The 15,214-nt window shown below is 36.7% G+C and overlaps 1 protein-coding gene across 1 annotated transcript in view; it reads right to left on the bottom strand.

The window, feature by feature from the left end:
* LOC149550823 (uncharacterized) overlaps window positions 1-14,535 on the bottom strand; it is a 44,179-nt gene extending 29,644 nt beyond the window's left edge. Inside the window, exon 1 of the mRNA XM_089786389.1 lies at window positions 14,364-14,535. Coding sequence (XP_089642515.1) covers window positions 14,364-14,417 — 54 coding nt within the window. The 5' untranslated portion in view covers window positions 14,418-14,535. The remainder of the gene's footprint in view (window positions 1-14,363) is intronic.
* Window positions 14,536-15,214: the final 679 nt, after the last annotated feature.

Genomic DNA, 15,214 nt, shown 5'->3' with positions numbered 1-15,214 from the left:
TATTATTATTAATATATTTATTTTATCTCCTGTCTTTTTTAACGCTTTTATTTTTCTTTTTTACTTGCTTTTGCCTCTAGATTGCTTTGTTTTTTACTATTTATTTTCTCTAATTCATTGCTTGGGAGACTCCTTCGCTTGCTCTCAATTAAGTTCTTTTAATTTTGTCTCTTTTTTCCTTTGGGTTTTGTCTTTTTTGTACTCCTTGTTTTCAATGTTCTTTCTCTCCCGTGGGTCCTACCTTCAAGCTTTTTATTTCAATTTTTATTCTGTCCACCTCACTTTCTGCCTACCTTCTCCCTTTATTAACCCCTGCACTAGCTGGATCAGCTCACATTTTTTCATTCTTGCATTCTCTCATCCTGATGATGGATCACAGAGTGTGATCCGAAACGTTGATGCTAAAAAAACAAACACAATCAAATCCAGAAGCAAATTGTCAAAAAAGAAAGCCATGTTAATTATATTAGTCATATATGAAATTCTGTAAATTACGATTCAATAATTATTTGCATTAAATATGAATTAATGTTTGTATGGAGAAATTTGTTTGTGTATTAGATAAACAGTATATATTACATTTCACACTTGGCTCTATTCTGGGTCCTGTGCCCTTTGCTGGAATCGGTTATCTTCTCTCAGCAGTTACGGATTGCCATATAGGATATCACTGAAGGCTACTTGTTTTCAGTTACTTAATATTGCTATTCAACGTGTTCTTCTTTCTTCAGTCATCGCCAATCTTCTGAATATAATATTATATTCAAGTTTTATTGGAAACGGCGGCAGTTATGATATTAGCGAATATCATCTCACAGCAGCAGTTATGATATTTTAATATTAGCTCATGGCATTACATAGCGGCCTGTGTAGGCAAATCGATCAGCAGTTTTTGGCAAGAACGGCATCATCAGTTATTTCCTTCATACGGCAATCTGTGTCTTCTTATCATCTAAAGACATTCATTCTTTAGTGTTAATTTTTCTGAGTATGACTTTTTCGGTATTGTAATTGATGTTTCTGATATGCTCAGAATCATTAACTTTTATCTGAATTTTGATCAGAGGTGATCGATTCTTATTAATTGCTTATTTGTTCATAGAGCTGTAGCTCTCTCAATATGTAATGAAGGTTTTCATATCAATAAAGGATTCATCTTTGAGGCTGGGTTGTTTCCCTCATTGCACAGGATTTTTCCCAGGATATATGCAGATGTTTTATTTATAAGTTTCTAGTCTAGATTTAACAAGTCAGACACATTGAAGCCAGGTAAGGGCATAATTTAATTTTTTTAAAGTAACAAAACTTTCCTCTTCTAATTATTAAATGTTGAAAATTTTAGTTGAATAAGGAGATTATTTTTTCCCTTTTTCTCATCTCAAAGTGGTGACAAATGCTTAGTGCTTAAGTACCAAAACTTCAGTGGCACAATTGAATTTTGTGCAGAGGTTAAATGATCTAGTATATGTTCATTTACCTTTCTCTAAGGTATAAACAAAATTGGGACAATGACTCCATCACCCTAGTGGAGCTCAATTCACAATCTGAGTAAATTACTGAGTATAAGGATCTTATCTTTAGTGATAACAACCTAGTTTGGATCGATTAGGCAAATAGAGGCCAAGGCTATAGCCATAGCGTATAGAAGGATACATCATAAGCAAACATAGGCACAACTAATGCTGGTGTGGGTTGTGGGTAACACAAAGTCACAGACAGAGATTATCATTGTTGCATCATCCAAAACTCACCTTAAACACCTTCGTGGGAAAGATGCAAGCTCCTCTAAGCCATAGAGTTCTACTTATTGTTTTGACATTTATTTGGACTATTTGATGTCATGGATTATACATTTGACAATATATGTATATAAAAGTGTTATTTCCTTCAACTACAATATGCTTTATACTTTTGTGATTAATATTAGAATATTTTTAGCATCCTAGGTTTTTACTATATTTAGCTCATTCTTCTAGAACCTTAGTAAATGGTCATTTAGGCTTTTATATTTTGGCATCATCTTTATTTAAACAACTTTGTTTTTTAGTTAACGCATTTTATAGTGTTTGTAAACTCTATTTAAGAGTGTGATTAGTTAATATTAAGTTACCAATTCGTCCCAGTCTTACCTGGATTCCGAATTGGATGCGGACGGATGCAGAATTCATAGTTGTTAGGACCTAATTAAAATTTATTTATTTTCTTATAGAATAGGTTGCAAAAAACTAGGCAAGAATGGATGCCAATGGTAGTGCTAGTCAAAGTTTAGTGGGGAGCTATGGAGGGCAAGGGACTGATAATTTCAAAAGTGATATAGGTTCTCCTTTGTGGAGACATACAACATGGATATCAGAGGTTGCAGGAGGTGGCTCATACTATTGGAAGTGCAATTATTGTCGAAGTAACAAAGGCAAACCTTTCAATGGCTCATATTCCCGGGTAAAGCTTCATTTTATGGGCCCTACTAGCAAATGATTTGGAATGTGCAAATGCAAAAATGGTACTAGGATGACTAGTGGAGAAACACTTACATTTGTAAGAGAACAAGAAGTTGTTGATGCATTGGTCAATAGATCAAAAAAAGCTACTATCAATGTTCATCCTCAAAAAGCAAGATGCATGCATCCACTAAACCAATTGAATCCTCCCAACATCCGTTCTTGCAAGTATCTACGCCAAGAGACCATGAGGATGAAGTGGGAATTTCAACCCACAAAAGAGGCCCATTGCACACTACATTTGAAATGACACTGTGTTGATAAAGCTATTGCACGTTGCCTCTATGTGAATGGGCTTCCTTTCAACTTAGTGAGATCACCATATTGGAAAGAAATGGTGGCAGCAATCAAAGAATCTCTAGCTGACTACACAAGCCAAGGGTATGAAAAGGTGCGTACGAATCTATTGCAACAAGAGAAGACACATATAGAGAAAGACCTTCAACCAATCAAAAAATCTTGGACTACTTCGGGTCTAACTATTGTATCATAAGGTTGGAAGGATACAAGAAACCGGCCACTGATTAATGTGATTGCAGATTCCCCCAAAGGAGCAATGTTTTTGAAGGTTGTTGATTGTGAGGGGCAAGTGAAAGATTCCAAATTCATTTCTCGAATTCTCATTGAGGCCATCGCAATGGTGAGTAGTGAGAATGTGGTACGGGTGGTCACAGAAAATGCCAAAAATTGCAGAGGTGTGGGTGCTTTGGTTTAGAGTCGGTATGACCATATTTTTTGAACCCCATGTTCTCTTCACTCACTTAACTTGATCGTGCAAAAGATTGGCACTGAAATAGATTCGGTGAAGAAAATATACCAAGAAGGGGAGGAGATACAAAATGTTTGTGACAAACAACCACATGTCACAATCCATTTTTAGAACATACTCCAAATTAGAGCTGCTGGAGGTAAATTAATTTTATTTTTTAATTGCCAAGTTTCATGGATTTGTAATTTAGTTAAAAATTAAAATTTATACAAAAAAATTGTCAATTGACATATTGTTAACTTGCTTAGGTTGCTAAGACCCATTTTGCATCTTATACAATTGTTATGAGACGACTCCTAAAGGTAAAAGATGCATTGAGCCAAATGGTCATCGGTAACCAATGGGGCATATGGAAGGCCTCAAATTCAAAAAGAGCACAAAGGGTCAAGGATTTGGTCTTGAATGTGAGTTGGTGGGCTCGTGTGGCATATGTATTCGATTTCACCGAGCCCATCATGACTATGCTTTGCTTTGCCGATATAGATACACCTTGCTTGGGGGATGTGTATGATAGCATGGACACCATGGTTGAAAAGGTAAAGCATTCTATACAAGCACATGAGAGTGACCCCACACAAAGTGAAGCCTTATGCAATCAAGTGGAAGCAATTATCCATTATTGCTAGATTAAGATGACTACCCCACTGAATCTCCTTGTATATGCCTTATCTCCTAGGTACTATAGTGAGGAGGTACTTGGTATGTGGGGTAGAGTTGCACAATTTGCAGATGAGGAGGTTGCTGAGGGGTGACACAAAGCTCTTACAAGACTCTTCCCACTGGAAGAAATTCATGAAAAAGTGAGGGTAGAATTTGGGTTGTTTGCTTCAGGGTTAAAGCATTCTCCATTTGCACTAATGAACCAAAATAGAATGGGAGCTATCATATGGTGGTACCTGTATGGTCAACCTTTCAAGCATCTTCAACCTCTTGTAATCAAGGTCATATCACAAGTAAGTTTTTAATTTTGTTTTATTTAAATTTTTATGTTTACGTTTGCATTCTAGAATTTAGTGTTTCACACATTCTTTATAATTAATTTGTGTTTCAATTGTATGTTTTGTGACAACTATCTAGATTGCTAGTTCTTCTATTGCTGAAAGGAATTGGAGTACATACTCCTTTATCCATTCAATGAAGCGCAACCGGTTGGGCTCCAAAAAAGCTGAGGACTTGGTCTTTGTCCACACCAACTCGTGTCTTTTGTCACATAACAATGATCATTACAAGGAAGGGGCAACAAAGCTTTAGATGTAGCCCCTAAGTGTGCGGATTTGGATGCAACACTTCATGATCTTACTACAATTGGAGATGGTGATGATGATAGGCGCCACATCTACCATAAATGGAACCATGTTTGGTTCAAATGATCTTTCAACAGTTGGAGATGATGATGAGAATGTGGATTTTCTTGCAAATCCTTATGATTCAGACTCTGATGCATATTAGTTTATTGAAACTTCAATCATTGACTAAGTTTTTAATTTGTTGGAATCTTAAACATGACCTATTTGAACTTATTGTCTAAGACTAAACTCGAATGTTGGACAAGCACATATTGATATATCATATGAATTTTGAAATCTCTTGAATTTTGATAAAGGGTTAAGTATCACAGTCATACTATCAAATAATTTGTTTTTGTATATTTTTGGCATTTCTTTGCATATATTATATATATATAATTATGAGTGTATATATATGTGTGTGTGTGTGTGCGTGTGTGTGTTTCCTCCCACATCTGCATCAAAAAGAAAAAATATTCCCCGCATCCCTTATCTGCTTCTGGAATCCGCATCCAAATTGGTAACTTGTAGTTAATACAATAATTTCATTTTGTAAAGTTTAATGGTTTAGAGTGGAAGCCAAACTAGGTATAAGTACCTTATGAGAGTGTTTTAACAAATTTTTCTCCTTCTAAAGGTCTTCAAAGATAGTTCAAGGACCCTTGTCACCCTTCAACCTATCCTTAAGTTCTGGACTTTTCCTCGGTTGCTTAGTGCAATTAGTTGGTTCTTTGGTTTGTTTTTTATTCTTCTTGTTGTTGCAATTTTCTTTCATCAAACACTATTTTGTATTCCTGTTGTGGTTTGACCTTCTGCTTGTTTCTGCTTGTTTTAGGCAATCACTCAGAGCGTTTTGGTGGTCTTTTTTTGGACATTAATAAAATTATCTTTTCCTCAAAAAACTATCTAGTGAGTTTTCTAAATTTGTTGGGTTGTACTATTTTTCTTAAAAAATAGAGTTTGGTATTATCTAATCCATACCTCTACTTCTATTTGGTTTGAATTGATTCTTGTCTATTGTTGCAGACCGTTCTAAACAAGTGGACAACCTTTTGTGTTTTTTTTCCTACTCTTGGTCATTAACATTATGAAGATTCATGAAGGTTCCCCCAGTAGCAATAAAATATGAAGAAGAATTTGTGCCTAAAAGACAAATACAATCTTTTGTAGGGTAGTTCATACAATGGTTGTTAAGGGAGACTATTAGCATATTTTTAGTATCCTAGGTTCTTGATGTATTTAGCTCATTCTTCTAGAATCTTAATTAATGGTCATTAAGGCTTTATTTTTAGAAATTGTCTTTATTTAGACAACTTCATTTTTTAGTTAACAATTCTTATAGTATATGTAAACTCTATTTAAAAGTGTGATTTGTTAATACAATAATTCTATTTTTTAAAGTTTCAATTCATGTATACTTGTGTATGTGATCAAACTAGCTTCTATTTGATGATGTTATTGTGTCTATAAGACTTACTTGATAAATGATGCATGAAACGAATTTCAAATCCTTAAAAATCTCTAAATTTCTTGAGTTTTTCTCTTTGTCAAGTCTTCACCAAGTCCCAAATTTGAGTCCGAGTCATGCTTGTCAAGTCTATGTCTCATAATAGTGGCACTAACTCAGCCATCCACAATACAAAGAAGTGTTTCTCATCTAGACTTATCTATCGTCCATGTGAAGGTATTTGCAAGCACATCCATGTAAGTTGTTAAAAGATATTACAAAAGAAAAGATGCAAATCATGGGCCAAATAAGCAATTCTATTGGCCCAAAAAAAAACTCTACTCGCATGAATCTCAAATAATATACAACACATACCTAATAAATTTAGTATCCTTCAGATATTCTTCATGTAGCATTACTGAAACAATACATATAATAAAAATATCTATGCACTTGAATGAGCAATGAGAAAATGTGAGCACTATCTGATAGGGAAGGAAAACCATGTGCACATAAACCACTAGCCACTTCAATATTTGCAAGCACACTAAAAGTAATATAAGTATAAATTATTATGGAAGTAATTGGTAAAATACTTGCTTGATATTAACAAAGACCAAAAGGTCAATTTATACAAAAGAATGAGATGATGTTTCCTTAAGAACCGAACGTAAAGAATAGAAACATTCTATTCTAGAAAAAGCAAAAAATGAAAGAAAAATTAAAGCTTATTAAATATTTACAATAGATAACCATTAACTAATAATAGACGACTTATCTATTATTGTAACACCCTCCCTTAATGGTTAATCTATCTAGAACACCAAGTTGTCCTTTGAATTTCACAAAGACTTTGCTGATAACTTGAGACCTTTCTCCATAGGTGCAGATGCAAGTTCGCAATACTGCATACGGAATTTGTCTAACAGGGCCCTAGCATATTTGGACTGAGAGATGAATATACCAGAAGATTGTTGCCAAACTTCAACACCTAGGCAATAATGCATGAGCCCAAAGTCAGTCATATCAAAGACTAGCATAAATTCTATTTGATTCCTTGAATCAAAGATACCGGACCGCTAATGATGATCAAATCATCCACATAAATAACCAGAAGGATGATGTCATTGTCAGTAGTCTTGATGTACAAATTTGAGTCTAAAGAACTCCTTATGAAGCCTTGATCACTGAGGTACTTATCAATCTTGATATACCATGCTCGAGGGGCCTGCTTCAAGCCATAGAGAGCTTTTACCAATCTGAGAACCTGATGGTCTTTACCAGCAACCTTAAAACCAGGAGGCTGCGTCATGTAGACCTCTTCATGGAGATCACCATTCAGGAAAGCACTCTTGACGTCCATCTGATGGACCTTCCAACCAAATTGTGCTGCCATGGGTAGGACTAATCTGATGGTGCTCATCTTTGCAATAGGAGCAAAGGTCTCCTCATAATCAATGCCCTGACGCTGAGAAAAGCGCTTCGCCACTAAACAAGCTTTGTACTTATCCAAAGTACCATCCGATTTGTATTTGATTTTATAGACCCATTTGCAAACAATGGGTTTTTTCCCTCGTGGAAGATCAAAAAGGACCCAAGTGTTGTTCTTCAGCAGGCTCTAGTTTTCTAATGTCATGGCCTGTTCCCACTCTGGAATTCCTTTAGCCTCGGAATATGTTTGAGGTTCAAACACACTATGAATGTTGGCCATAAGAGCAAAGTTAACAGAATTTGTAGTTTTGCTCTTTTTTTGAGCAGTTCTCCCATCAATGAGCTCATCATCACAAAGATCAGCAAGTGTCTTAGCCCACCACTTAGGCCGGATAGGAGAATGACCAACATTAGTGCTAGGAGATGCTTGATCAGCAGGATCCTCATCAGAAGAATTTGGATCAAACTCAAGTGAAGCATCTACAAAGCGAGGTGATCCTGCAGGAGTAGCTAGAGGTGTCTGTACAGGTATCACTAGAATAACTGGTGCTGCAAGAGCTACTGGAGCCCTCTTATCAGGTGGACCTAATGGAAGCTGAACTCCCAAATCATGAGCCATCATAGGCTAGTCTGCTGGATCAAGAACAGGAGAAACAGACATGAAAGGTCCTCGCTACTCATCAAAGACTACATCGCGACTATAGATGAGACAAGATGTATCAACATCGATCAGGCGATAGGCTTTATGAAGACTGCTATATCCAGCAAGCATCAATTTCTGACTCGTGGCATCCAACTTGGTGCCTAACGCATCAGGGATCCAAACAAAAGCAAGGGAGCCAAAAATCTTCAGGTGCCTGATTCTGGGCTTACGACCTAATCAGGCCTCTTCCAGAGTTTTACCTTTGACCGCCACTGTGGGTGACCGGTTCAACAAATAAACTACAGTGTTAACTACTTCTGCCCAAAACTACTTTAAAACATGTCGGTGTTCGAGCATGGAACGAGCCATCTCAGTGATAGTCCTGATCTAACGTTCAATTACACTGTTCCGGTGTGGCATGTGGGGTGTGGTTAACTAACATTTGATGCCATGTGTATCCAATAAGCTGGAGAAAGCATTATAACAAAATTCTCCCCCATTGTCTGATCTAAGAGTAACAATAGATTTCCCACTCTTTTTCAACTAAGCATCTTAACTTCTAGAATATAGGAAATGCATCTGATTTGGTTTTAAGGAAATACACCCACATTTTTCTACTGAAATCATCAACAAACAACAAAAAATACCTGGACCCAAGAACAAAAGGAGTGGTCATAGGGCCGCAAATATCGGCATGAACAAGCTAAAGTACCTAAGAAGCTTGCCAAGAATCACCACTAGTTGAAGTTGTGTGCTGTTGCTTCCCAACCTGGCATGCATCACAAACTCCAAGCAGTTGAGTCTGAATCCCTGGCAATCCAAGAACAAGCTCATCCTGAGCAAGCTAAGAGAGATAATGCACATTTAAGTGCCCATATCGTTGATGCCAAAGTGTGTTGACAGGAGATCACCGAGCAGCCATAGCTAAGTCCTGAGATTCACCAAAATCAGTAAGTCTGAAAAGACCATGATCCTCAAGACCAACTGCAACAGTAGACTTAGTCGCCCGATCAGTGATCGTGCACTGATGTGAATTGAAGGTGACTGCCAAGTGTCGAGAATGTCGCAATAGTTGACCATGATCCTCAAGACCAACTGCAACAGTAGACTTAGTCGCCCAATCAGTGATGGTGCACTGATGTGAATTGAAAGTGACTACCAAGTGTCGAGAATGTCGCAATAGTTGACTGACTGAGAGTAGATTTAGTTCCATCCTTGGAACGTAGTACACATCAAGGAATATGAGATTCCTCCCAACAAACTGAATCTGAATGTTGCCTTTATCAACAACCATGTACTCTTCTCCGCCACCAAAAATAGCAGAGTCTGAATAAGGCTAGTAGTCAATAAACAGTCTCTGCGATGAGTGAAATGACAAGAGGCACCTGAATAAATGTACCAGGTAGACGACTTTACATGATCTGCAAGTCTTTTAGCCATGAAGGCATAAAAGGCAGATTCTGCCTGCTCAGTGTGCTCTGCAGTATTTGCTTTGGGCTACGAACCCGATTGCTTAAATTGTGTTGCTAAGAGTTTCCGACATTCAACCTTCATGTGACCAAACTTGTGGCAGTAGTTGCATTGAATGTTCTTCTTTCTAGAACCATTTGATGCTGGAGCAAAAGACTTCTATTGAGATGGTTGTTAAAACTTGCCCTTATCCATCTGAAAGGATTTCACAAGAAAGGCTTGCTCTGTGGAGGTGCAACTGGAGCTACTACCGAACTATTGTTTCCATCGATCTTGCTAAAGCAGCAATGTGCAGAGATCAGTGAACTTCAAATCAATACCAGAAGATGTGATGTTGAGAGTCTCAATAAAATGCTCATAGGATTTTGATAGACTCCGAAGAGTGATAACCACAATATCCTCTTCTTCCATCTTGTGTCTGATGGCAAGTAATTGATCACGAATTCCCTGAATCCGATTCAAGTGTGCCTAAAGCGAGGTGCGCTCATCCATGATAGTAGAAAACAGAGTGTTTTTCAAAAAGAAGGCTCTACTTTTGTCAGAAGTCTCATGAAGGCCTTTGAGATATGTCCAAATCTCGGCAGCTGTCTTACCGGATGGAATCTGAGAAAGCTGATCATCAACCACGGATAATTTGAGAAGCATCACTACCTCTCGATTATTCAAATCCCATGTATCTTGATCAAGACCCAGAGAAGTCGGACGCTTCGTAACACCCAGAACAAGTTGATCGGTGTTCCGATATTCAAAAATTGCGATGATGCATTGCTTCCAGGTGTCGTAATTGCGACCATTGAATTTGGAGTTATGCTCAAGCAAAATATTTGTCAGAGATGCCATGGCATGTTTTTCAATGAAAAATTGTGAAAAAATTGTGAAGGCACGTTCTTCGAGGCAAAAATACAAAAGACCCAAAAGAATCAAAGTAACCCAGAAGAGAGCTTGAAAAACCTAGAAGGAATATGCTATCATTTTTTAGATCCGCTAGCTCAAAAATCGAGGCAGCCAGAAAAATGAACAACCCAATTGAGCTCTCGAAAAACCCACCAAGAATCTAAAATCAAAAAAATTCGACCCCAAAAATTAGGGTTTCAGGCAAAACCCTAGCCGTAGGCTTAGAGGGTCAAATTTGCAAAAAAAATGGCAGTTGCCAGCAAAAAAATTGTCTGATTTTGTTCAGAATAGGAGCATTTTTTTTACTGGAACAGCATAGATAATGAGTTTGTGGCAAAACAAACCCTATTTTCTCTCTCAAAAACACAGGCCGTGACCTGAGAAAAATGCGAAATGCGCTGAAGTTCGGCACACACTAACACCAGTTCGCCACGCCTTTTTACAGGCATGATTTGAAGAAAATCGCACGAGATTTATAGAGGGAAAAGACATGATTTGCAAATGAGTCGCGGTAGAAAACGTGAGTGGAGAAAATGGGTTGCAAACAAAATTCGTTGCTCGTGTTTTCCCAGCTCGCGATTTGCAGCTTGATGATTTGTTGTCCGAATAGAAACCCCAGCTAGATTTGTTTGTGAAAGATCAAAAATAATTTCGAACAAAAATAATTTCGAACAAAAATAATTTCGAAACATCTTACCAAATAATTTCAGTAGAGATTATAAATTTTTCGAAAAAAATTTGAAGTATTTGCTCTGATACCATATTACGGAAGTAATTGGTAGAATACTTGCTTGATATTAACAAAGACTGAAAGGTCAATTTATACAAAAGAATGAGACGATGTTTCCTCAGGAAACAATCGTAAAGAATAGACACATTCTATTCTAGAGAATAGCAAAAAACGAAAGCAAACTAAAGCTTATTAGATATTTACAATAGATAACCATTAACTAATAATAGACGACTTATCTATTATTGTAATATAAATCAACAACAATATGAAAGGAGATTTGAGATAGAAGATTTGGAAGAAGCTTTTGAAATCCTAAGGCATCAAAAGGATGCCCACGTGCACCATAAATTTTATAGAAAATCAAAGAATGAAATTCAATGAAATAGTGAGAGGAATGCCCCCTATTTATGCACCCTTACTACATATTGACAAGATGATGGGCCAACTTACTAGAGACATATACTACAAAACAATATTACAGTACCTTACATGTGTAAGCCATTTAGTAAAGCAGTCCTATTAGCACACAAAGACCCCATAAATCTTAAACATGTGGGCCATTTAACAAAAAATCTTATTCAGATCTTATTCACACATGTAGCCTCCAAACACAAGTAAACATTAACAATTATGATTACCATTATCCAAACATGTACCACATGAATCAATGAATTGATAAACCCATACGAAAAAAAGGTCAACGTCGTCAACATCATAAGCACTATTAGGAAATACAAAATAACTTCAAAACAACCACGACATTGAAAATCCAAAAGTAAAAAAGGGGTTGATCCATTGATGTGATAAATGATTTCTTCAGAAGCTTGAGATTTTAGATTCTAGCAATCTTCAGGTTTTTCAACTGCATCACAATCTTTTAGACTTCAGATATTATCTGTTGTAGATGGCAAAGCATTCTCAGTTAAAGAATTCTACAACTATCATATTTTGTTTTCCATTTCAGATCTCTAGTTCCAAACTCAAGTTTTCAGTTTCAGAAACTCACATATTTGTTTGAGTTTCCTGACGTTCAAGTCTGAACAGTTAAATCCAGTATACTGCCACGTTTATGATTTCAGATCATTGTATATCTACACATTATTTATAGTCTACAATGTCAAATTAAACTGAATTCCAAATTTCCAATTAACTTGTTTGTCCTTTGGACATTGTCTTTGCCCCAACTCTACTAACTCATCCCAAGATTAAACTCCTATTCCCCAACATAAATCAAATAGTACCAAAATTGCACCAGATTATCTAATATTCTGATAATAAATCCTTTGCTCAATATTTGCAGACAGTAAATGTCCCTTGCAATCGAAATCTTGACATGTCAGATGCATGATTGGTTGTAGCAATAAATATTTCATTTAGTACTCATACATGATTCTGTGTTTCTTCTTTGATAAACTGCTTCAGGTTATTCAAATATCCATTTGCTTGCAATTATGGTTCAATGATACAAATTTAATCTACATTAAAACAAAATAACTTTCTCTGCAGTGACAAATCCTGACTCCTCCATGCAGATGTTAAAATTCAACTCTGAAATCCACATCCAGAATCTGTAAGATAGTTTCTCAAGTAGAAGATTTGCTGAAGACAGTAATAGAAAGTTGTGTATACACAAACTTCTCATTCACTTCAAGTAGAAGATTTGCTGAACACTTTAATAGAAAGTTGTGTGTACACAAACTTCTCATCCACTTACATTGATATATTCAATTCTTGGTTGACCCGATTTTAATGGCCGAGTCCTAAGTAGCCAGAGAACCTCAAAATCAACTACATATTTGCAGTTTCTTTATTCACATATGCTCTATAAATGTCCTTATTACAGACTTGTTACTACATACAAATTTAAAGCCTCAAATTACTGTATCTAACAAAACTGATTGGAGAAGTTAATGCAATGGCATTTCAGACTAAAATAAAGAAAGCCAATTTCTATAAACAAAAACACCACAATATCCTGAAAGAAACCGCTCATTGAACATAAGAAGTCTATTACACTCACTGAGAAAAACTTGAAATTTCTCAAAAAGAAGAAAACAGTTGTCTATGGGAGTGTGACTTGACAGTTCCTAGAAAGTGCTCTCCAACTGTTTCTAATTTACCTTACTGGAAAGTTGAGTAGTATAGAATACCATATTCCAGCTGTAGCAATACCCGATGCTAATAAGGCAGTTGTTTCCACTTCTGTCCCATGTTTCCAGAATTCCTTCTCACGAAAAGAATACTAGGGCTATATAAATTCGTCAAATTGGTAGCAGTTTGGCATTCTCATATTTCATGGTTTTTCAATTTATGATGTCCAAGTCAAAGTCAAAAATCAGTGCAAAGTCCAAGTCTTGTTGCTTTGGGTAAGATGTCATCTTTAAAAGGTGATATTGTGGCAATTAGCTAGAATGCCTTTGAATTGCAGGCCACCCTTGAGAGGTACTTCTCTGCCAAACTCACCTACAATTGCCTCCCTAGGCAAACCAACTTGTTAGAAGCCGCCTTGACACTATCCTGTCAAATTCAACAAGAAATTGTGCTTAACTCACCTACTGAATCATGTCGCGATTGGATTTTTGCAATAAATTACTGGATTCTGCCCGTGCTGCCTTTCTGGGATTTGCACTGGGGCCTGCGATAAAAGGCCCATTAACTGGCCACTTGAGTTTGTCCAATACACATCAATCTCCTATGCGATTGCCCTCCGTAATTAACATTTTCAGGACCCGACATCGAAATAATCTCGCGTCTCGTCTTTTCACTCCACATATGACACCAAAGACTCAAAAAAAAACCCTAATTCGGTTTCTTAGGTTAAATTGGATTTATTTTACAGAGAATTTATCCATATGATCCTAGCTTTCAAAAGCATCACTACCATAGTAAATAGCAGACCAGAAGCACAACTCTAGACGCATTAATTTCTATAAAACATATGTTGACGCAAAAGGACCGCCTCATAACCAAATATTAGCAAGGCTAAGAAAAGCGCAAAGCCCTTCAGTAACGGGAGAAAGAAATTAAAGCCATAATCACTTAAATGTTTTCAGATAGATTCGCAGAGATCTGGTTCGAATCATGTGAGGAGGTTATGGTCTGAAAAGAAAAAGGAAAAAAAACAGGAATTGTTTAAAAGACTTCCAAATGTCATTACTGCAAATATATTGCAACGGATAAATACAATTGTACCGCTTGAGTCGACCGCAGGTTGGAGATCGCACGTCGAGCGAGAAAAGACGCCATGGCAGCGATCTCAGAGATTTTCTTTCTTGTTCACCTTTCGGGGTCCGATAAATCTGTCGTAATTACATTCAGCAGAATGAATATGTGCCTGACAAATAATTTGTTGCAGTTTGCCAGCAAGAGGAAGTGTTGCGAGTGAGGAGGATTTATATTTATATCAAGAGGCGGTGTTGCAAGTGACGAGGATTTTATATTTATATCAAGAGGCGATTTGCCCACCATATAACATTCACAAACAAATGGGTTTTAAAAGATTAAAGTTTTAATGGTTCAACAAATGGAACATTGATTGTCAAGAGTGCCCGAAACTAATACATAGATGCAAAAGTGGGTATTAAAAAAAGTTAGGACTGTCATAGACAAATCTGATAGGTAGAAAAAAGGCTTACTATATTAGAAAATTTAACCACACTTGCAAGCACAGTGACAAAGAATACCTAAGAGCCAACATCAAAGGAAAGGCAAGAATCATGATCACTCAATTGAGGTATGATTCACATCACTTGAGGTGTGAAACTGGCAGATGGAAGATCCCTAAAGAAAGGTGGGAGGAGAGAATTTCTAGGTTTTGTAATGAGGGTGCAGTAGAGATGGAATGGCACTATATCAAGGAGTGTGCGGCATACAAAGACATTCAAGTCCAATTCATGAACATGATACAAGTGGACAATATACAAGAGCTTTTTGAGGGACCAAGACTTCACAAGCTGGTTGCCTTGCTAATATAGCTCCACAAAAGAAGGGACTGCTTGGAAAAATCTTAGCAAGATATTTAGTGGTTATTTAGTGGATCCCCT

Source organism: Cupressus sempervirens, chromosome 6 (assembly GCF_028749045.1).
Source record: "Cupressus sempervirens isolate cs-2001-9-10 chromosome 6, ASM2874904v1, whole genome shotgun sequence".
In the NCBI taxonomy this organism is placed as follows: domain Eukaryota; kingdom Viridiplantae; phylum Streptophyta; class Pinopsida; order Cupressales; family Cupressaceae; genus Cupressus; species Cupressus sempervirens.
Note: the sequence above shows the minus strand (reverse complement) of the source record. Positions and strands in the feature narration are given on the sequence as shown.